At 40.1% G+C, this 22,454-nt stretch overlaps 1 protein-coding gene across 4 annotated transcripts; it reads left to right on the top strand.

Annotated features, from left to right (window-relative positions):
* Positions 1 to 205: 205 nt before the first annotated feature.
* LOC140268435 (solute carrier family 12 member 7-like) lies at positions 206 to 21,113 on the top strand. 4 transcript variants are annotated; one of them, XM_072363292.1, is made up of 27 exons: positions 206 to 312; positions 405 to 990; positions 4,696 to 4,784; positions 5,490 to 5,615; positions 9,284 to 9,430; positions 10,070 to 10,124; positions 10,335 to 10,465; positions 10,558 to 10,682; positions 10,770 to 10,874; positions 12,085 to 12,296; positions 12,404 to 12,571; positions 12,706 to 12,804; positions 12,942 to 12,999; positions 13,222 to 13,396; positions 13,650 to 13,768; positions 13,937 to 14,035; positions 14,144 to 14,263; positions 14,576 to 14,680; positions 14,874 to 15,042; positions 15,348 to 15,543; positions 15,753 to 15,922; positions 16,146 to 16,277; positions 16,371 to 16,478; positions 17,876 to 18,045; positions 18,562 to 18,576; positions 18,927 to 19,060; positions 20,179 to 21,113. In XM_072363292.1, the coding sequence occupies exons 2-27, from the start codon at positions 843 to 845 to the stop codon at positions 20,268 to 20,270; spliced, it is 3,267 nt and encodes a 1,088-aa protein (XP_072219393.1). In that variant the 5' UTR covers positions 206 to 312; positions 405 to 842; the 3' UTR covers positions 20,271 to 21,113. The 4 variants fall into 4 exon arrangements, with proteins under 4 accessions (XP_072219393.1, XP_072219394.1, XP_072219396.1 ...); XM_072363293.1 differs by having other exon boundaries at positions 206 to 483; positions 815 to 990; XM_072363295.1 differs by adding an exon at positions 16,631 to 16,723 and having other exon boundaries at positions 206 to 990.
* The last annotated feature ends 1,341 nt before the right edge of the window (positions 21,114 to 22,454 follow it).

Below are 22,454 nucleotides of genomic sequence, written 5' to 3'. Positions count from 1 at the left end.
CCCCCTGTGACTGTCCATTGTAATCTATGCTGGTGCTCAGAATACAGAGGAAAGTTAAGTGTTCAAGGCTTCCAAGGTGTTTCCTTTGCTGCTACAATGTGTGTGCGCATGAGAACGTATGGTGTCATATTTATGATGAACACCAGCACTTTAATGTTACCCAGAATGCACTGTGGGAAAGGTAACGCCCATTTTGTTTACCTGGAAGAAACCCGAGACGGAAACTGCCAGGCTAAAGGAGGAGGAGGAAACCAAAGCCTGAAGATTAGGAAGTAAAAAAAAAGACTTAGTGTTTAAAGTCATTCTTGTTCTGTAGGCGTTTCTTCTCAAGTGGATTTATATATAAGTTGGGCTCTAGTTTAGAGACTTTGGAGTTACTTTCTCTACTTTTTGTCAGTTCAAAGGTGTGAGTGGCACAAGTGGGACTGTCAGAGAAGAGGGAGGAGTTGCCGGGTTCCCCCACGTCTGGGCTCTGTTTGAATGGTACATAGAGGGTCACATGGGGGAGTAGTCTTGGAGCTGTGGGGGGAAAAAGGAGGGAAAGAAACAAGGAGGGAGAGTGAGAGAATATACTAGAGGACTTCGACCTGCCTCATGGGCAGGAGGCGGTACTTTCACCCTGAGTTTAGAGGACAGTACAAAGAGCGAGGAAACAAAAGACTTGGAGTGAGCATCATGGTGTGGTTTCACTGAAGTTTTAACAGCTTTACTTTGTTAAACTGCCTTTGAATACCTTTTTTAAAGTTTCCCTGCGAGGGTGAAAGTCCAGCAGCTCCTATCATCCCAGTTTTCATCACTGGGCACCTGTTCATAGTTTCTTCTGGGTGAGGGAAGAAACCAAGATGCCCACAAACTTTACTGTGGTGCCAGTGGAGGATGTTGAGGACAGTGGCAACAGTGGAGCTGCAGCTGGAGGAAGCAAATTTGTCAGTGTCCGCAAAATCTTCAAAGATGAAGAGGATGTGGACGACTTACAGGGACCTCACTCAGGTAGGAATAAACTCTAAGACAAAATATCTGCTTTGACCTGTTGATGGCCTCATACGCTAGGGGAGGTTTTCAGGTTAACAGAATAGTCATCCTGGTATGCACCGAAAGGAAGACACGGCCGGTGTGAAAGTATGACAAACTGAATTATTCATCGGACAAGTGAGCATGTACAAACGAATGAATGCTGACACAAACACTCATGCTTTGGCAGGCACATGGTTTACACACACAGCAAAGAAAGGCACACCACTTTTAGAGTTCCGCCAGTTAGAACTTGCAGGGAAGCTTGCAAGTGACTGACTGCATGTGTTGTTACTTAGAACCCTGATTGATGGTTTTGGGATCCTTGCCTTGTGATAATTCTGCTGCAGGGCTATATATCCATCATAAAACTGTAAAAATCAAGGAAAAAATGGCAGAGTAGAACACCAAGAATAACCAAGATATTTAGTTATTTGAGAAAATGAGATACACACAGCCTTTAAGTAATATTCAGAGCTAAGAGAAGTATCAGCACTCATATTCTTTTACACTTTGATTGCCAAAGAAACATAAAGGTTTATTATTTACAGATCATTTCATAAAAAATGCTCAGGTGATAAGTTGACCTCTGCTTACAGAGAGCGTGATTCAAATGCTAAACTGTCCTTGAGCAAGACACTGAGTCTGTTTTTGAAGCTGGTCCAGCAGCTTTGAATGGAGGCCATTTGTGTTTGTATCAGTATGTATGGTTATTCAGTGCAACACAAAGTGTTTGATTGGCATTCAGTCTCCCTTTATATGGCTCTGCGGTGGACATGTTTGCAGCTCTAATTGGCACTGATGGGAAAAACAGCACCTGGGTGTTGGCGCTAATTTTCAATGCTGTGCTTAGAGCTACTAGTTTAGGTACAGTTAACTTTTTCTTCACAGAGACGCATGTTTACTGCCAGAAATGTCTTATAACTGACAGCAATGACAAGTGGACAAAGAAAGACAAGTTTGACAGATTTGACGTGACTGCCAGATAGCAGGCAGCTCACTTGCTATTGAAAAGGATTTAATCGGCTTGTTTTATTTTAGTGGCTGTGCTCACTTCAGGAAATATTTATTACCTTTTGTTGGATATGCAGCTGGCAAACGGTCTCCCGTAACAGCACCATTTTCCTTCTCATTCATTTACTCCATCATTGTATTTATTTATCTGCACTACTTCCGTCTGGTGTTGCTCTGTTCTGCGTGGTATTCACTGAAACCAGACACCGACACACCAGCTCCTCCTCATCTGCAGCCATGACTGCCTCTGTTCCTCTAACACTCTCCAGCAGTTTGGCTGTCCCGTCATAGGTAAACAATATTCGTTAAAACGAATGGCTTGAGAATGACAGCCACATCACATATTCTCAAACACACGCTAACTGACACCAGTCAGTTGCTTGTTTGTGAGGTAAGCTTTTGAGCCACAGGCCAGATTACAGGCAAGTGAAGGCAGCTCCAGATCATTCGGCACAGCATGACAGCCAGTGTGAAGATTTTCTATAAACTAACAGACACTCAAACTTTACATGTCATGCCAGTAAATGAGTACAGTTAATGCATAGCCGAGCCTGAATGTTGTGTAATGTTGAATTGTGTTCTTTCTACTGAAATCTTAATACACTGATCAGCATTAATACATGAGTCCATTATGTCTCTTATGGTGGCAATATGTCCTCTTCCAGATGGCCTATGTAACATTGCATATCAAAAGAATTGACAAACAATTTAACTGGCTGCAAATCAGTACCAAGTGAAACAGTGAGCTGGAAATCTTAACAGCTTTGTACATTTCTAATGGGCTACACACGTTTGTCACTGTCTGCTTTTTATTCAGTGTATCGGCTTCATGTATGACTTCCAGCTCAAAGCCCGGATAACAACAGGCCAGTCTGAGCCCCATTAAACATCTATGAGCAGGAATAACTTGATTTCCAGCCGCATTACGTGGGTGTTATTCCAAATTTGGAAGAATTTAGTATGATTTCATGTTTACATATGTCTTAAAAGTCCGGTTTTAGATGGACTCACACTATAATTAAAAAAAAATTCTAGCTTCATGTAAAAAGGTCAAGAGGTGTTTTTCATTTGCAAATAATAACTTGTAAAAAACAAGATTTAGCTTCTTGCCAAAGTTGTGCTGTACTGTGCAGATTGGAGTCATGTCAGCAGTAATATTAGTGATATACAGGACTGTGGGGATCAGTCCAGCAGTTTAAAGGCCTGTTATATTCAGTTGCACATGTCCTTACAGACAACTTTAGTCCTCTGTTCATTTCTGAATAAGGCACAGGAACCCAGTAAACACGCACAATGCAAATGTTTTTGCTTTGTTATCATAAAGAATCCCATTAGTGCAGTGGAATGGTTACACTTTATGTCCTTCTTGGCAGAGGAATATGTTACAGACTGTGCAGTCCTCAGAAAGACAAACACCCTCAGATACTCACCAAGTGCTGATCAGACAAGATGCTAACTGTATAAACAACAGCCTCTTAGTACCATCATTTTCTAGAACACCATCCTGTGTCCAGTTTCACGTTTCATATTGTTCCACTTGCTTTGGTTGAACCAGACACAAGTAATGTGCTGACAGCTGATGAGCAGAACAAGTTTTCTTTCCATTTTCTTACATGAATGATTGAACCCTGTTTTCTGAGCTGAAGAGGCTAAAACAAGGAAATCTCTATGACAACAAAGACATGTTGGTTAAGAAAAGTCAGCAAACAGAAAAAACAGAGGAAAAAAAGGGGGGCTATATATTATGAAAGGCATGGTTAACCATTTTGTTATAGTGTCAAAATGGGAAGGTAAAACCATTAAGTCAGCATGTTAAAAGGTAACTTACTGAGCTGGACACAGCCAGGCTAACTGTTTCCCAACCTCCTTTTTTGCTATGCTAAGCTAAGCATTTAGGGGCTCTTGCAATGGCTTTGTTTATCATGTGTAAGCCTTTAGAGGTGAACTGATTACCATTAAAAAGGCTGCCATGCTGATCCTGTGCAATGATTCTGCAGGATTTTTCGTTTTAGTTAAGTTCCTGTCAGTGACTGTCACAGAACCGGAATGGCAATGGACAAGTTACAGGGTGTGTTATGACTTTTGTAATGTCTTACCACTGCTATTTTTATCAGTTCTCTTATACAACTTACATGGGCTCAACCAGAAGTTACACAAAAACAATAGATACAGAAATGTATGTGACACTGTATTTTCTGGAAGGTCAATTCATTCAGACTGATGAAATAATCCTGTAAAGTTACTTTTTGTAGGGTAAATACCCAACACTCATCTGGAAATTTCTGAAGGATTTAAATTATTCATGAGAGAACATTCGACAATAACTGTCACTGTAATCTGTAACTATCAAATTAACTTTAGTATTCTCCATTTCAATTTCTTATTTCAAAACATTTACTCACACTTCTGAATCGGAAGTGTACTATGATGAACTAGATGAACTGGGACTAAAGAGCACGCTGTGACTGTACTGACCTTTGGTCGCCAACATGATCACTGAATGGGAGTCTTTTTGGGAATTCTCAGATTCAAAGTGGTGTTAAGAGGTTTACAAAGCTTCATTGCTCTCTGTGTAAGCCTTGGAATTACAAAGAAAAACGACCATGTGATCACAGCATCTGTACACTACTGTGTGTAATTATGGTCTCTGTTTGTGTGTCCTACCTGGAGATGACTGTCAAAGAGAGTCCAGTCCGTTCATCAACTCAGACAACGACAGAAAGCACAGCTATGACGGAAAGAACATGGCTCTGTTTGAGGTAAGAAACAAACAAACGTATGAAATGTATGCATCTCTTCTATGTTTTCCCTGTCTCTCTGTTTATCTTTAGATTTTTTATGAATGAATCCATTAACATTACAAAATATATAGGTTATAAATACAGGTTCCAGACTCCCATAAGTTACACTAATAATGATAATGGTGTTGATAATATGTTATAGAATATCATTTTATGACACGGGCTGTATGGTGGTGTGTGGGTTAGCACTGTTGCCTCAAAGCAAGAAGCCCCCACCAATTCAAATCTTGGCTGGGGCTTATCTGTGTGGAGACTGCATGTTCTCCCCAGCTTCCTCCCACAGTTCAATAACGTGCATGTTAGGTCAACAGGTGATCCTAAACTGTCCGTAGGACTGCATGGGTTGGCCCTGTCATTGACTGGTGACCTGTCCAGGGTGTACTCTGCCTCTCATGACCCTAAGCGAGTATATACACATATAAGCCTGCGTGTATATATACAGTATATAGATATGAATAAAGTATTTTTCTATTCTATTCTATTCTATAAGTGATTTGAACAAAAAAGGAGCATCCAATAGGTTCTGTGTCATTACTTTGTGTCAAACTCAATTACAGAATCATCCGTTTGGCTGAAAAAAGAGAAAAAAATTCTCATTCTGATTCAGGTTAAAAGGTTTTGTGCAAGTTTTTGTTTTAAAAACTGTTGTTTTTTTCTCTTTAGGAGGAAATGGACAGCACCCCCATGGTATCGTCTCTTCTCAACAAGCTGGCCAACTACACAAACCTCTCCCAGGGTGTTCGTGAGCATGAGGAGGCTGAAGATGGGTCCAGGAGGGTCACTGTCATGGTATAGACCTCTAATCATCCATCAGAAGCTTTGTTAATGAAGGTTTATGGCTTGTCTTGTGATTGGCTGATTTGGTTCGTATTTATCCCACTTGCTCTCAAAATCAATGGGCAATTGGCGAGATTGTGATTAAATAACATCTCAGCAAATACGTCTTGCGAAGAGTTTTACATGTGAAAAATATTGCACATTTGCAGTTTCTCTGAGTTGATTCACCTTCACTCTGCTCCTGTTTTAATGTATTTTTAATTGAATTTAATTTCAGTCCAAATGTGGAAACGAACGTAAGCAACGTTCAGGCCTATTCTAATGTCATTGTTTGTGTTTTTAATGTTAAGATGATTATTTTAGGAGTGAGATTTCACAAATATATAATATAAAAACCTCATGTAGAGTGTCAGGATCTGTTTTTACTATACTGGAGGCTTTTAACGCTGACATCACGAGGAGATAAAAGCAGCCCATAAACACATCTAAAGAATGAGAGGCTGCTCTATGAGGAAGAAAGGGTCTGTTTTCTAAGTCTCTCATCTCAGGAGATAGTCCATGAACTAATTTGTTGCTTTTCATGTTTTTACTGCTTGTAGTACAAAGTTCATGCTGTACATCTGTCAGTTGGGCAAGAATATCTAACTGACTTCTCATTCAGCTTCAGGTTGTTGTTTTGAGGACTGGTTCTGGCTCATTGCTGTATGGCGAATAAACTTTGAGATGGTAGTATGCAATTGGATTGTTGGAGGTTCCATATTCCTGAAATTGAGCTAAAAATGGTTATGATTTTGTTATTATTGTATATACTATTATTTAATGTAATTTGCTGACGCCTTGAGCAGGATGGATTATTGGATTAAGCAAACTTGGTTCAGGTTACCTTCCATAACAGTGGCTTCAAGCAATAGGGTGATGAGGAGTCTATGCTATAGTCTATACTGGTGAAATCTAGGCACAATGAACTGCATAATATCTTCATAAGAGGTTGAATGAAGGCAGCTGGACTTGTTCTTGGACCTTGAAGGCATTTCACCTCTCATCCAAAGGGCTTCTTCAGTTCTGAACCAGATGGTGGGAGTATCAGTTTATGAGCAGAGAGGGTCGCTACAGTCACATGTGTCACTGACACCCCTGACCGGTGTGCTGAATGTTGTTAGTCATTATCACCTCTGAATTGTCTACCTGCCTGAAAGGGCGAGTTTTGGTCGAAGGATCGAAGATGTGAACGGGTGTGAAACTGCCTGGGGAGGAGAGACGATGCTGTATTGTAGGTGCTGGGAAGGTGATACCTGAGACCACCTCCTCTGTTCAAAGACATTTATTTTCCAGTTTAACATAGATGGCTTCCTTGACTCCTCTCCCAAACTATCTGTCTTCTCTGTCCAGAATGTGTACATTGCTGTCCTCAAAAGAGTGTCCCTGTCCCTGTCTCTGTCTGAGGGTGTTCTTGGGTCTTCGGTGTCTTATTTTAGCTTATTTTGCAAGGTGCTACATGGCTCCTGTTGACAAGTCCCTTATACCTTAGCTTTTCTGGCACCGACTTGGGAGTGTAAATAGTGAACTGCACAGAAAACCTGTTAAAATGCAGTCAGAAAGTATACGAGTAGTGTAAAATTCCCTTCATTCAAGGGATTATAATGTAACAAATTACTGTCTGTAAAGTTAGAGTTTATAATTTGTCTGCACTGCATGTTAAAAAATGACTACAGTCTGTGACAAACAGCAGTTTCTGTATGAAACAAAGAACAAATACGGGATTTGAGTTCTGACAGATTTGATTTTATCACGTCATTGTCTACTCAATAAACTGCCATGAAATAGTGATTTAAATAGTGATAAAATCACAATTAAATTGCAAATTCCCAGGGCTCAGAGGCAAAACCAGACTAATGTTTCCTTGTGAACTCACAAACAGCAACAAAGTCTTTTTCAAATCTTTTTTTCATGTTAATGTGAGACTAGGATGAACTTGGATGGCCGAGACTTTGCCTTATGTAAAAATACACCCGGTTTTGCACCTCTTTCGTGTGCTGCTGGTCGGGTTACCACAGTTTACCACTAACCCTGAGTTGGGTTAATTGGTTTGAATGCAGTGTTTCTGGTTTTATGGCTGCTGCACAAAGCCTTGTCAAAGAAAACAAAAACTGATCTGGAAGTAGGTCAGATGGTAAGATAGAGGATGGACATGAGGCAGAAAACAGACTAGATGTTGTGATCTTTTAAGATTTGCACATGTGTAATCTTGGAGTTCATGTGACACCACTGAGAGTCTTTCATAATTGCAGTGTGGATGTCCTCTTCAGAGCTTGAAACGCTGCTTGTTAAAACAAACATACCTTATCTGTTCAGTGATTGCATTGTTTCTTTGATTAGCTACATTTGTTGTCAACTTGCACAGAAAAAAAAGAAGAAAAACTCATGCTCAAAAAGCAAGATCAAACTGCAAAATACCACGAATGGATCTTTTTTTTTTTCATGTATGATGGATGAAATGACAAAACTTCATGGCTTTGATGTTATCCACATTCCTTGTGGCAAGCTCCAAACGCATTTAAATTTGTTAAATCCTATAAACTCATTGAGACTATGTTCCAGTAACAACAATATGTGCCTGTTCCTTGCCTGAACATTGGGAGTTTTTGGGTAAAGGACAGTAGGACCTTGGACTGTAGGTCTCTGTAGAAGCATTGATGGTGTTTCACTAGATACCGCCTCATGAATGATAGCTGAAAGCACTGGAGGAGATGTGAGGCTCGATACTGTAATGATCAAGGGAGACAATACAATGAGAGTGAGGGGAGAAAAAAGAAAGAGATGACCAGAATAAAGTCAGGGAGAATATGCTGGGGATGGGGGAAGTCCACAGCAGGCACTTTGCAGTAGTTTGACAAACAGCTGCGTGCAACGGAAAAAGCTCAGGATGAAGCATTTTTGTTTTTAATCTGAAAAATGGTACGTACCCTTTGGTTTTTAGGGAGGGAAGGGATAGATAAGCATAAAGTGGCTGTGTACTTGTGCCGTGTGATAACGCAATATGTGGTTTGTCGGCAATTCTACTGCACATTAAAGACGAGACAAGTTTCGGTGCAATCTGTGGGTTTCCTTAGCTAGGATATTAGTTTTTCAATTGGCTCTATGTGAATTAATTTGGATTATGATTACAATGAATTGAATTCCAATTGGCTTGAATTGGACTATATTATTTAAGTGCCTTGAGATGACAATTGTTGTAATTTGGCGCTATATAAATAAAATTGAATTGAATTGAACTGAACTGAAAGCTTTTGCTTAGATTGTGGCTAGTTTGTGGACAGTACAGCACTTTGATTTGGACAAAAGAAACCTTTGCTTTAGAGAAAACAATTCAGTGTTCATAGACCCACTTCATAACATGAGTGGAATTGAGTCAAAACGACAGCTAATATTCCTCATTTATATTAATAAAGGGAAATTTCAATTCCCATTTATTTTGCTAATTTACTGGATGCTTTAAAATGTGGGTTAATGGCCAGCTAATACACGCACACAACAAATCATAACCCAAAACATCTCCTCCGGAAGTTCAGCATAGTTTGGAAGGTGACATTTTGGGGTTCCAGTCAAAACCTCTCTCCTTTCAACTTTTTCTCCGTTTGATCCTCATGTGTGTCCATGTGTGTGTTTTGTTACACCTCCAGGTCCCGCAAATGGGAACATTCATTGGGGTTTACCTGCCCTGCATGCAGAACATTCTTGGTGTGATTCTCTTTCTGCGTCTTACCTGGATTGTTGGCACAGCGGGAATCCTCGGCTCTTTCGCCATCGTCTCCATGTGCTGCATCTGCGTGAGTAATCGACAGCTTTAACTACCGTACAAAGTCACCACATTGGAAGAACTGCGGTGCCACAGTCCCCCTTGATATGTCTGAGGTTATGTTTGGGATTTATGACCCTCTCTCTTTCAGAGTCCTCAAAACAAGCAGAAAACTAGTCACGACAAAACAAGTCTGCTATCAACTTAGATGAAAGTAAAGAATTCTCACCTTTTGCTTTCATTTGAAAATGTAGAATAAGTGCTTTCTGGTGGTCCTTTGCATACGATTGACGACACAGTATGTAGTTATTATGAATATGATGTAATGTACTAACCTGCACACACACGTCTGAACCAAGTATTTGCATTAAATAGGACAAGATCCCCCTTTTTTAAACGTGAGATTTTTGCACCTTCACATCTACTACAGTTGCAATTTCACATGCACTTATTACTTATCAAAGTTCTTTAAGTCGCTGTTTAGTTGAATGTTTTCGGAGTATTTGAGCAACAAAATATTGTTTAGGTCCGAGCATCTTCTTTCTCAGTAATGCATGTTAAAGTGATTTTTTTCTGATTAATGAAAAGCAAAGGTTGTGAAAGCCCACTACCCTTCTGATCTCTTGTTTACTTTTACTTCTGAACACCTACCCTCTTTCCCTCCATGCAGACCTTGCTCACCGCCATATCGATGAGCGCCATAGCAACAAATGGAGTTGTGCCAGGTACGATCTGATAATTGAGTTAGTTTTTCTTTAGCAGTCGTATTCAGCAGGTCAGCAGTAGGATTCTGCAGAAATGCAGGGGCAGTGCAGTGAGATATTTTTATTGACCCTGTTTGGTAATTAATTGGAACTTTACAGTGAATGAACTAAGCTGAAAATACCACCCAAGACATTTTGTCGTAGATTAACGGAGATCTCATCTCTTTATAGCCGGTGGCTCATACTACATGATCTCCAGATCTTTGGGTCCAGAATTTGGAGGAGCAGTGGGTCTTTGTTTCTACCTTGGAACCACCTTCGCTGGATCCTTGTACATACTGGGTACCATTGAGATCCTGCTGGTATGTGACGTCCAAATCAGCCACATGAGTGGTGTCATCTGCTGCAGATTAAAGACTCCTTCGCTCTGTTTTTGCTGCTTGTCTGCCAACAGATGTACATTGTTCCTTCGGCCACACTGTTCGAAGACAGCGATGGTGAACCAGTCCCCAACGACATGCGTGTTTATGGTACATGCTGCCTGGTCTTGATGGCGCTGGTAGTGTTTGTAGGGGTGAAGTGAGTAGCTAAACACACACACACACACACACATGCAAACACTCACAGTAGCTCGCAGGCTCAGTTGTGTTCCTCTTATCTTTGCAGGTATGTGAACAAACTGGCGCTGGTGTTTCTCTCCTGTGTATTTCTCTCCATCTTGGCCACTTATGCAGGAGCCATAAAGACAGCCATCGAACCACCAGAGTTTAAGTGAGTGACCAACAGCTGAATAACAATTTTGATTAAGAATTGACCTGTTACCTGCTGAAAAGACTGGGACAATATGCTTAAACAAAATGATATATTCTTTAAGTGCTTTTAGATGCATTTTAGTTTGTTTGTTTCTCCACCAACCAGAAGCTAATTAGTCATTTAGCCAAGAAACTGATCTTGGCATGTATGTTTCTTCATCTATGTTTTTTTTTTTTTTTGCTTATCAAAAGAAAAGAAATATGTGGTGAAAGGCTGGAAACTGTTGTAAACTGCTGTATCTCAGCTAGCTCAGTTTCAAGCATGCACATAACAAAAGTCAGTGCACTTCAAAAGGAGGCAGATACACATAGTTTTCAGGGCAACAGTGGGGAATGGGAGTAAAAGACATATTACAAGTGAAATGGAAAGTCCATGCCATGGCACAGCTTTGGGAGTGCATTGTGACAGTCCCAAAGACACAATTCAGACAGCCAGGTTTTTGAATAAAACAAACCTGAGAAGTAAAATCGGGTCAACTTGCAGGATGAAACTTGCCAGAGCTTGCAGCTCGGAGCAAGAGTTATCTAACTTAAGTTGCAGATTTTTTTCTGCTTATTAACATTGTCAAATGTAACACTCATGTTATAGATCACTGTTGTTCTTTAGAGAGAGCAATACATTAGAATACATTCACATTCTGACACAAAGTCTCCTCTGACTCTGCAAAAGTCACTCTGCTGCGCTCACATTGTAAAGAACAAACCTTGCTTCACATTTTAAGCAGAAATCCTCAGCCATAGCGTGCTTGGCTGATTTAACTTGCCATTTAAAAAAAGCACAAAGAAGCACGAGATGAAAAGCTGATTTTCAGGTGCGGGTATGCAGCAGTATGACTTTAAGTCATGGATCTCCACAAACTAAATGAAGTACAAGAGGAGTTACATGTAAATCACAAGATGTTTACAGTTATTTTCATGGAAGAAAACCTCAAGCCATGTACATGTGATTTATGTATATAAAATGAAAATAAATGAGCTTTTAGGGGTTTGGTCAGTGCCAGAGGAGAAACTTCAAAAAAGTCGTGCAAAAATTAGCAAATGTGATGGTAGCATTTTTATCAAACACTGCATCAAAACTAAAGAAAAGTTACTGTATTTCCCCCAAGAACCAAAGCTCCATCTAGCGCAATGCTGGACATGAGTTTTCACCTCACTCTTCTCTTCTACAGTGTCTGCTTGTTGGGGAATCGCTCTGTGAAGAATGAAATGTTTGAAACATGCTCAAAGATGGAGGCAGGGAAACACAACGTAGTCACCACTGAGCTGTGGGGCCTCTTCTGTGACAGCGGCTATTCCAACGCGACCTGTGATGAGTACTTCCACCTGAACAACTTCACAGAAATAAAGGCCATACCCGGGCTCCTGAGTGGAGTCATCAAAGGTGAGAAAGAAAGTATTTATCTTCAAGTTAGTTTTTCTACTTTTTCTTGCACCGTGAATCTGGGTCTTCATCATCAAGCTGATTCTCTCTGTCTGCACACCCATTAGATAACTTGTGGGGCAACTATGGTCCAGCCGATATGATGATAGAGAAGAAAAATCAGCCTTCAGTACAACCTCAGGACCCAGCCACCGACAGAGTCAAGAACTACGTCTTCAATGACATCACCACTTACTTCACATTGTTGGTGGGGATATACTTCCCCTCTGTCACAGGTATAAGTTGACCTCAAATGTCAAATTAAAATGAAAATTTGTCTCAGTATTTAATGATTGCTTTGTATTTTTTTTTATATATGCAATCCAAAGCAGTTTAATCATTTAAAGTTAAAATGTGTGTCTCCTTTCAGGTATAATGGCTGGTTCAAACCGGTCTGGGGATCTTCGAGACGCCCAAAGGTCCATCCCGATAGGAACTATACTGGCTATTCTCACCACCTCTTTCATCTGTATCCTTCAGACTGTGTTTAGAGCCTATAGGACAGTACAAACAAATATCTGGATCAGTTTATGATGGGTGACAGTAAAAATTAGTTTCCCATTTAGAGTTTTCGTTATCGTGTTCCCATCTTAATGTCATGGTCAGATATCTCCTTTGTGGTCTTGTTTGGGGCTTGTATTGAAGGAGTGGTGCTGAGAGACAAGTAAGTAGATGTTTAATTGTCCATTCATTGTTTGGTGTAGAGAAACGTAATGTGGTGCATTGGCTTTTTTTGTTACTTTCTGAGACAATTTCATTGATATTCAATATGAAACATGTATACAGGCTGTATACAAAATAAATACATTTAAGATAATGCCAAATAAGGGTTTGTCAGCTACTTTGTACACTCAGCAAACCAAATGTCTGATTTGGGGTTTTCCAGGTTTGGTTACTCAGTGAAGAAGAACCCAGTAATAGGTATTCTGGCCTGGCCGTCACCTTGGGTGATTGTGATTGGCTCGTTTTTCTCCTGCTGTGGTGCGGGGCTGCAGAGCCTCACTGGCGCCCCCCGGCTGTTGCAGGCTATCGCCCGTGACGGCATCATTCCGTTCTTACAAGTAAGCGCTTCAAAGATGTGTATTCATCATGTCTGTAGGTCAGAAATATCTTAACATCCACATATAAGACACTTGAAAGTCTCCTTGCAATCTTAGCTTCCTCCAACTTCTCATGCAGCTGCTTTGTGTATCGTAGCTGTCTTCTCTGAAATGCTTGTACTTGAAAAAGTAGTTTAACTAACGAGATGTGAATGATTTACCTTACTTCCACTTTTACTGAGACCTCTGCCTGCTTTGTCTCCCTCTTTCACAGGTTTTCGGTCATGGGAAGGCTAATGGTGAGCCCACCTGGGCTCTCTTGCTGACAGTTGGGATCTGTGAGATAGGAATACTCATCGGTTCTCTGGATAATGTGGCCCCCATCCTCTCTATGTATGCACTTTTCAGTCCAGTTTGATTTATATAGTGTTAAAAAAAAAAAGGGTCAACAAGCACCATAATACCACAGCAGGGATATATGCGGAGAAAGAAAAAGAAGAACACGAGTTAATAACAAATCTAAAATTCTTACATCTTTCTACAATCTGTTTGTCGGCTCAGGTTTTTCCTCATGTGCTATCTGTTTGTCAACCTGGCCTGTGCTGTTCAGACTTTGCTCCGTACCCCAAACTGGAGACCTCGCTTTAAGTTCTATCACTGGTGAGAACAGATCCTCAATAACTCTGGAACGCAAACATTTCTTTAATATTCTTCATATTGTGTGTCTCTGTAAGGCAGTACCAGTAAGTGTGTGTTTGTTTCCTGTAGGACTTTGTCCTTCTTAGGGATGAGTCTCTGTCTCTCCCTCATGTTCATCTCCTCCTGGTACTACGCTCTGGTTGCCATCGTGATAGCCGGCTGTATCTACAAATATATCGAATACAGAGGGTGAGTTTGAAGTTGAAATTATTTTAAACTCTTCATTTCTGGTGGCAAAGCAAAAGTTAACACTTCAATTATGGCAAAGTTTTGATGATGACTTAAAGAGAAGGTCTGCTAAATTGTCCCAGGAGTCAGTAGTGAAAAACAGTTAATCATAACCACCAAATTGTGTGCCCCAGTACGTGAAATCCAAATTTTCTTCAAGGACAGCTGAGGAAGCTTAAAATCTTTCTCTCCAGTGAGACTGGACAAAACATTTGACAATCTGACATTTAAAAAGAGAAGTGACACTTTTCTATTTGGGCCTTTTTGATGCAGGGCAGTGAAGGAATGGGGCGACGGGATCAGAGGCCTGTCCTTAAATGCAGCACGTTATGCTCTCATTCGCCTCGAGGAGGCACCACTGCACACCAAAAACTGGAGGTAAGGGTGCTTTCTCTTCTACAATGAACTTCTGACACTTGGCAGTACATCCACAATCAAAAAAAATTCAAACTCTCATAAATCTCTTATTTTCTTTGACCGACTCAATGCAAAACTGCTTCTTTTGTTGTTGCAGTCGGTCGTCGGTGTTCCACTAACGCAATGAACTCTTTTCTTTTGTCGCTTTCTTCAGGCCACAGCTTCTGGTGTTGTGTAAGCTGGACTCTGACCTGGCTGTGAAACACCCTCGTCTCCTGTCCTTCACCTCGCAGCTTAAAGCAGGGAAGGGACTCACCATCGTCGCTTCAGTTCTGCAGGGCACATACATGACCTGCAAGAACGACGCCAAGACTGGAGAGGAGGTTTGTCAATTTGTTTGGGCACCTCATCTGCATGTCAAGCTCATCGGCTGGGTTGAATGTGCATGATGGTACACTGTGGCAGTGTCACACTAGATAGCAACGCTGTGTTACACGTCACACCTTTTGAGCTCTAACATTCTATCCAAAGCATGTTGCGATTTTGTTTGGTCAGCATGAGCAAGAGAAGGCAGCAGTTGTCTTTGCAGCATTATAGCAGGTTCTCTGAGCAAAAATAATGTGAACAGTTCAATGACGAAAACTGTTCTTTCCTTTTCTTTACCCACCTTCTTTTTCTCCATCTGCAGAACTTGAAATCAGCCATGGCTGCAGAGCGAACCAAGGGTTTCTCCCATGTGGTGGTGTCGTCCAGCCTGCGAGACGGTTTCTCCATATTAATACAGTCTGCGGGACTGGGAGGAATGAAACACAATGCTGTCCTGATGGCCTGGCCCATAGGCTGGAAACTAGCCCAGGACTCCTCTGCAAGGAGGAATTTCATAGGTAAACTACACATTATTATCTCACACAAAGAGGAGAAATAAGAAAACCTATTTCCAGATAACTTGGTTAGTTCTATAAAATGCAAATTTGTAATTTTGCACGTTTGATGCCAACAATACAGTAAAAAAAAAAATTTTAATTATAGCCCTGACATAGGAACTTCTGAAATGAGCCAACATTACTTGACCTGTCTTTCTGTCACCCTGCAGAGACGGTGAGAGAGACCACGGCAGCACATCAAGCTCTGCTGGTAGCAAAGAACATCGACCATTTCCCCGGCAACCAAGAGCGTCTGAAGGAGGGCACCATTGACGTGTGGTGGATCGTACATGATGGTGGACTGCTCATGCTGCTGCCTTTTCTACTTAATCAGCACAAGGTGTGTGTGTGTGTGTGTGTGTGTGTGTGTCTCCAGTTTTAGAGGTCTAGCAGAGATAGTCTTAAAGCTCAAGTACTATTGTAAATGAAATGATGGCCATTTTACACTCTAAATAAAACAGCCAAAGATGCACATGTTGTAATTATTTAAGCTTATTCACTGAGAAAGACCACAGATAGGATGCTCATGTAAAAGCTACTGGAACTGATGTAAGCCTTTGTAGGTGTGGCGGAAGTGCCAAATGCGAATCTTCACGGTGGCTCAGATGGATGACAATTCCATCCAGATGAAGAAGGACCTCCAAATGTTTCTCTACCATCTACGCCTGGATGCTGTGGTGGAGGTGGTGGAGATGGTAAGACAGTTTACAGTTATTCATTCTATGAAACTCAGCCCAAGCTATTAAATATTGACGCAACATTTGCCGATGTCCTTTACGCCTCTCTAGCATGACAGCGACATCTCAGCGTTCACATATGAGAAGACACTGGTGATGGAGCAGAGATCTCAGATGCTCAAACAGATGCAGCTGTCGCGCACTGAGCGAGAAAGAGAGGTATGACAGAGTATAGTAAATGTCAGATTAGAAAGTGCTATGTTGAGAAATGAAAATAAACTGAAGGTGCAGCACACCACCGGTCCGTTCTGCTGTGTTTGACTGTTGAAATCTTCCCATAATCTTGTGTTTTGATTGGACGACGGGCTCAGATTCAGAGCATCACGGATGTATCACGTGGCTCCATAAAGAGGAGGAAGAGGTCCGGTGTTGATGCCTCACTCCTCAACATTCCAGAGGATGAGGTAGCCCCGGCAACCAAACAGCTTGTAGCAACCATCCATTGTGTCATTACCCCCTACATTTATCGTCGCATTTTTCTTCTCCATCATCATCCATCCATTCCAACTGCAATGCTTTAGTGCTGTGCTGTCAACAAAATCTGAGCTCTTCCACAACTCCCGGTTAGATCCTGATGACTGTGCCTTTCTCACTCATTAGGTTTGCCATCTTTAATCCTTTTACCCACCTGTACTGCGTACATCTGTACATCCACTGCGGGAAGACTATTAGAGATGAAAAGCTGCCACTAGAGGAGGACAAAGTCTTCATTGAGTGGCTTAAACATTGTGGATATGAAATACTGTAAAAACAGATAACTTTATACAGAGTTAACTTTGTAAATGTATAGGTATTCACAATGTTTCACTGGTATTATCAGTGTTTTGAACCCAATAACAGAACCAGGACTGAGTACATACTCCAGACTTTTGTTTCTTTGCATCTAAAAATCAGGAGAAACAGATTATTATTATTGAATTTGACAAGAAAAGAATCTGAGACTAGAATGAATGGGTAATCTTTTAAGAGTTACATAACTCAGCACTTGTTTAAACTGGATGAACAACAAAGATATCTGAGAAGGTGCTTGTTTTTAAAAAAAAAAAAAGTCGGTAACTTATAAGATGAGGGGATTCAAATAATAAAAATTAAATTACGAGGGAAAAAAAGACGGCAACAAACATCCCAGTACAATGAGGAGGTAACGTTTAGCCACCACTCTAGCAAAAATCAAAATGTTCTAAATCTAAATAAAGAGCTATAACTTGGACTACTTTGAAATGGACATTTTGTCATGAACATAGTCATCAGCGTGAGGAAACACACCCTTGAAACCGAGGTGTGTTACAAGAGTAAAACAGCGTTCATCTGTATGCAAGTGTGATGATCCAAATACAGAAAAACAGTTAGTTGAATCTGCATATTATTTCATCTCCTCACTTGACTGCTCTCATAACTATTTCAACATGCATTTCCCTCAGCATTTTCTCAAGTTTCCATGTCACCATTCACTGTAAAGTCGTGATGCACATTGTCTGATGACTATAGAACTTGTTAAGATGTGAAAAACTGTGAAAGCATAAGCCTCGGCTAACCTGATCTGTTCTTTGTTTCAGGCCCAGTTGATACACGACCGGAACACAGCATCTCATTCAACAACAAATGACAAAGGAGAAGGTGCCACACCAGATCGTGTGCACATGACCTGGACCAAAGACAAACTGCTCAATGAAAGGAACAAACAGAGAGAAGGGATTCCTGTTAAGGATATGTTTAATATGAAACCGTAAGTAGATCCAGCCCTGGTGCAAGATCATGGAGTTATACTCTCTTTTTTTCAGTATTTTCTATGTACATTTTTTCTCAATATATATATATATTTTTTAATTATTATTATTTATTTTTTTTTGTACTTTACCTACTTTGATATTTTGATGTATTGTACAGCCATTGCATTTGGCATGACTCATAGTTTCTTTTTAGCACGTTTGAAAACAGTTTTCTACACATTTCATCTCATTTACTGCTCTTTCAGTTCAACCATTGGCTTGTAGCAGTACAAAATGAGCCGACCAAATCATTGTGAAGTGACCTCTGCAGGTCCAACATTTCATTTATACCTTTAGTCTTTCTTAAGGTCATATGTGCAGTATTTACAGTAAGATGTAATTTGTTTGGAAGACTTGCCCTTCCTTTTTTGCATCAACCTAAATGTAAATTTGCAATGATTTTGAGATAATAAGAACAGCTCTTGTTTTGTTGTTAATGTTGAATATGTTGTTTTTTTTCTCCATTCCTCCAGTGAGTGGGAGAATCTGTAAGTTGCTCTGTCTTTCTCTTTGTGGATTGCATCTACAGAAACTCTTTGTGCATGTGCATGTCTTTGAAAATTATCTCTGTTGGCATGATAGTGCTAAAGCAAATTGCTTTGGTTCAGTTTGCATGAGCTAAGATGTTTGCTGACAAAGAAACCCATGCTGCTGTCAAATTACATCAAATGTCCACGTGTTGGCACTTGCATGCAAGATCATCAGATCCCATAGATCCTGCACTTCCTGTAGATTGCTGATTCATAGTATCATAGTGTATAATGGCTGAATCTGTTACACATGGCAGGATATCGGTTTTCCAATCAATATTCTTGTTACTGTTTCTGGTATAATGTAGCAACCAGTCCAACGTGCGAAGGATGCACACAGCTGTGAAACTGAATGAGGTGGTGGTCAAGAAATCCAAAAATTCACAGTTGGTCCTGCTCAACATGCCAGGCCCACCCAAGAACAAGAAAGGGGAAGAGAACTGTATCCTTTTTCAGTCCAACATCACTGTCAAGCAGCTAACTGTCATTCAATTAGTCATGGAAACATCCAGTTGTTTAGTTACCTACTTAAAAATGTTGGTAATTTGAAGTGATGGTAAAAGTTAAGGAGAATTACTGATATACTACATATATACATATCATTTAATTGATTCACTGTCTTGTCAAGAGTTGAAAGACTAACACACAGCTGCAGCGCACAGCTAATTAGTTTAGCTTAGCAAAAAGGGCAAAAAAAAACATCACTGACTTATGGAATTTAACTAAGAACTAAAGTATATTTTTATTCTTTTTACAAACACAGGCTTGTTATTTTGGCCCTTTCTGTTAACCTGCTAAGCTAACACACAGCTAGTGGCTTTAATAAAAGCAACTCATGATTCCCATATCAGCTGAAGAGTAAGGCCCGTTTAATGTAAAATTCATTCTCCACACCAGTCTGCAAGGTTCCAAAGGATCCTCTGTAGCTAACTACAAGCAGCTCAGATATTTGTTACTTATATAAATATATTTGATATTTGTGACTGAGCACACCAACTACACTACACTAAAATACTACACCTGCATTAGTCTCCATTCAGAAAAAAAAAAGACAGACGACATCAAGCACAAGAACAACGTAGACTCTTGTTTTGAGGAGAAACCGCAGAAAATAGTCATCATCCACACATCTAGAACATACAGCAGATGAATGCTGTGGCAAATATCAAATGGCAAAGCCTCCATCAGACCTTCTGGTAACATTTACATCATTCATACGCTTGTATAGTCTCAAACTTGCAAAATATAAAACTTACTTAACTGTAGCTGTATGTTTAGCACACATGGGAGTGGTATTTATTCTCTCACTTCACCTCTCTTCATAAAAGAATTGATTAGAAAGCATATATTTCCCAAATTGTCAAACTATTTTAGCTGCAATGAAATGAACTGTGTAATGAATTGTGTGTTTGGCAGATGCTGTCTGTCTGAGGTCACAGTGCAAAAGTGTAAACCCTACAGGTGTAATTAGAAATATTAAGATTTTGCAATAACATGTCCCAAGACTGGATGAACCAGCTGCTGCACACAAAAAAAACTTAACTTTAATTTTTCTGTCAGATATGGAGTTCCTGGAGGTTTTAATGGAAAATCTAGACCGTGTTCTGTTGGTGCGTGGAGGAGGCCGGGAGGTCATTACTATCTACTCATAGCACCAAGAACTTTTTAAATGTTTTTAATGACTCTAGGAGGAAACATGGTTGGGCAGAAACAGTCCAAGTGAGGTTGTGGGTTGACAGGAAACATGGAGGAGCATTAAGAATGGGGAGGAAATTCCTCCATCTACTCTGTCAGAAGAAGAAGGGAGTGACGCTTAACATTTTGGAGTAAGATGGTTGCGGTTAAGGACAATGAGGCTCTGCCTGCAGCATAACCTGAACTCAGTGGGCCTCCTGGCTGTACAGAGGCCTTTACCCACTTTAACATCACAAGATAATCAGATGACCGCACTGGAGAAATGTTCTTTCCTCATTGATTTCTCAAAGAGTTGTCATTTCAAGTCAATATGTTTGAAGCTCATTTTTGTAGATGCCAGCGAGATGATTGGCTACACTGAGACATGGAAAGACAGAGGCCCTTATTTATTTTAACGCCAATTATGAAACCTCTGACTTTAGAATGATGGTATTAGTTGAAAATGTTTTTTGCCTGTTTGCTTTTCAGAATATATTTAAGTATAAACGTATGTGTTGATTACTATGAACAAATGTTAGCAGTCTTGTTGATGGCCTAATCGATAGTTTAGAATCTCTTTGCCATTTCTGAACTGATGAACTGCCAGTCCTGTGCTTTTAGCATTTTAGAAAATTCGGTCAATATTATTATTATTATTATTTGTTACAGTAGTAAATTTCAGATCAAGTGTAAAAGCTCATTTTGCAGAAAACATGTGGTACATTGTATCATTTGTTCTCTTTTTAATAAGGTAAATTAACAGACTATGTTGTAGTTGTTTTGATGTTCTTTTTTAATGTCTAATACTAATACATCATGAATCAGTGTGTTATGAAAAAAGATCTCATTAAAAAGTCAAGCGTTGTTTATAATAAGAAGAAAATTGATAACATGATGTATGTTAAGATGACATGTGAATCCCAATGAACTTCTTTAAAGTTCAAGCTCAAGTTATGAAAGACTGGTATTTTGATTTAATTTTTTTTTTTAAAAATGACAGAAACATTACCTCTCAAGATCTAATCATTCAAAATATCTTATTGTGAATGTTTTCTGGGGGGCTGCACAGTGGTGTGGTGACTGGCACCATTGCCTTACAGCAAGAGGGTTCCTGGTTTGAATCACAGCTGGTGCCTTTTTGTGTGGAGTTTGCATGTTCTCCCCTACAGGCAATTTGGCCTCCTCCCACTGTCCAAAATCATGCATGTTAGGTTAATTGGTGTCTCTAAATTGTCGCTAGTAGTGAGCGTGTATGGTTGTTTGTCTCATTTGTCTCTGTGATGGACTGGCGACCTGTCCAGGGTGTACCCTGCCTCTCGCCCAATGGCAGCTGGGATAGGCTCCAGAACCCCTGCAACCCTGAACTGGATTAAGCGGCGATAGAAAATGGATGGATGGATGGATGGATTTTTTTGGTCAGCTAGACTCAAATAGACATCGATGCTCCACAGTCTCCATTCAATGCACTGAAAAGAAGAAACTGTTAACAACAAAGAATACCCACAGGGGAAAAACAGTAAAGCATAACTGTATATTAATACAGCCAAATACCCAATAAAGCTGCTCTCTTTTATTTGTTTTTCCACTTCTTTTGTCAGACGGCTAAACATGTTTGAAATTTTGCAATCATTTCTTTAACTGAAACAATCATATGCGTCCTGTAAAGTACTCTCTACAAGCTACACGTGGGAACTATGACCCATGAGCATTTCCACATCAGACCAGACATCTCACTTTAGTGTTTCCTTTAAGAAGCAGAAGAAGGAAAAGTGGTTATCTGTTGTGTTGTGTATTAGGCTCTACTTACATGTGCAATGATTTCCCACAGAAAAAGTTATAAGTGGCAGAACTTTATGGTTTTTATATGTCTGTATATTGTTGGTGTAGCGAATAACTGCATGTTGAATTTGTGGATGTTGTCTGCAGTTATGCTTAGTTCCAGTTCCAGACAAAATGCCTTACATGCCTCACATTTTGACAGGAAGTGATTCACGAATATACTTAGCCTCCGTAGCCTCAATGCACCAATTTCACTTTGCATGCCTTTCAAGTGCAAAGTGTAAAGTGTATTTTTACATACAAAAACTACAGTTTGTGGATAGTGGATATTTATGGCATTGCCATTACGGCAATATAGTTCAATCCTGAGGGAAAATCTACAT

Source organism: Leuresthes tenuis, unplaced genomic scaffold, assembly GCF_036924035.1.
Source record: "Leuresthes tenuis unplaced genomic scaffold, fLeuTen1.0.hap1 SCAF_14, whole genome shotgun sequence".
In the NCBI taxonomy this organism is placed as follows: Eukaryota; Metazoa; Chordata; class Actinopteri; order Atheriniformes; family Atherinopsidae; genus Leuresthes; species Leuresthes tenuis.
The sequence above is the reverse complement of the archived record's forward strand: the minus strand, read 5'-3'. Positions and strand labels throughout refer to the sequence as shown.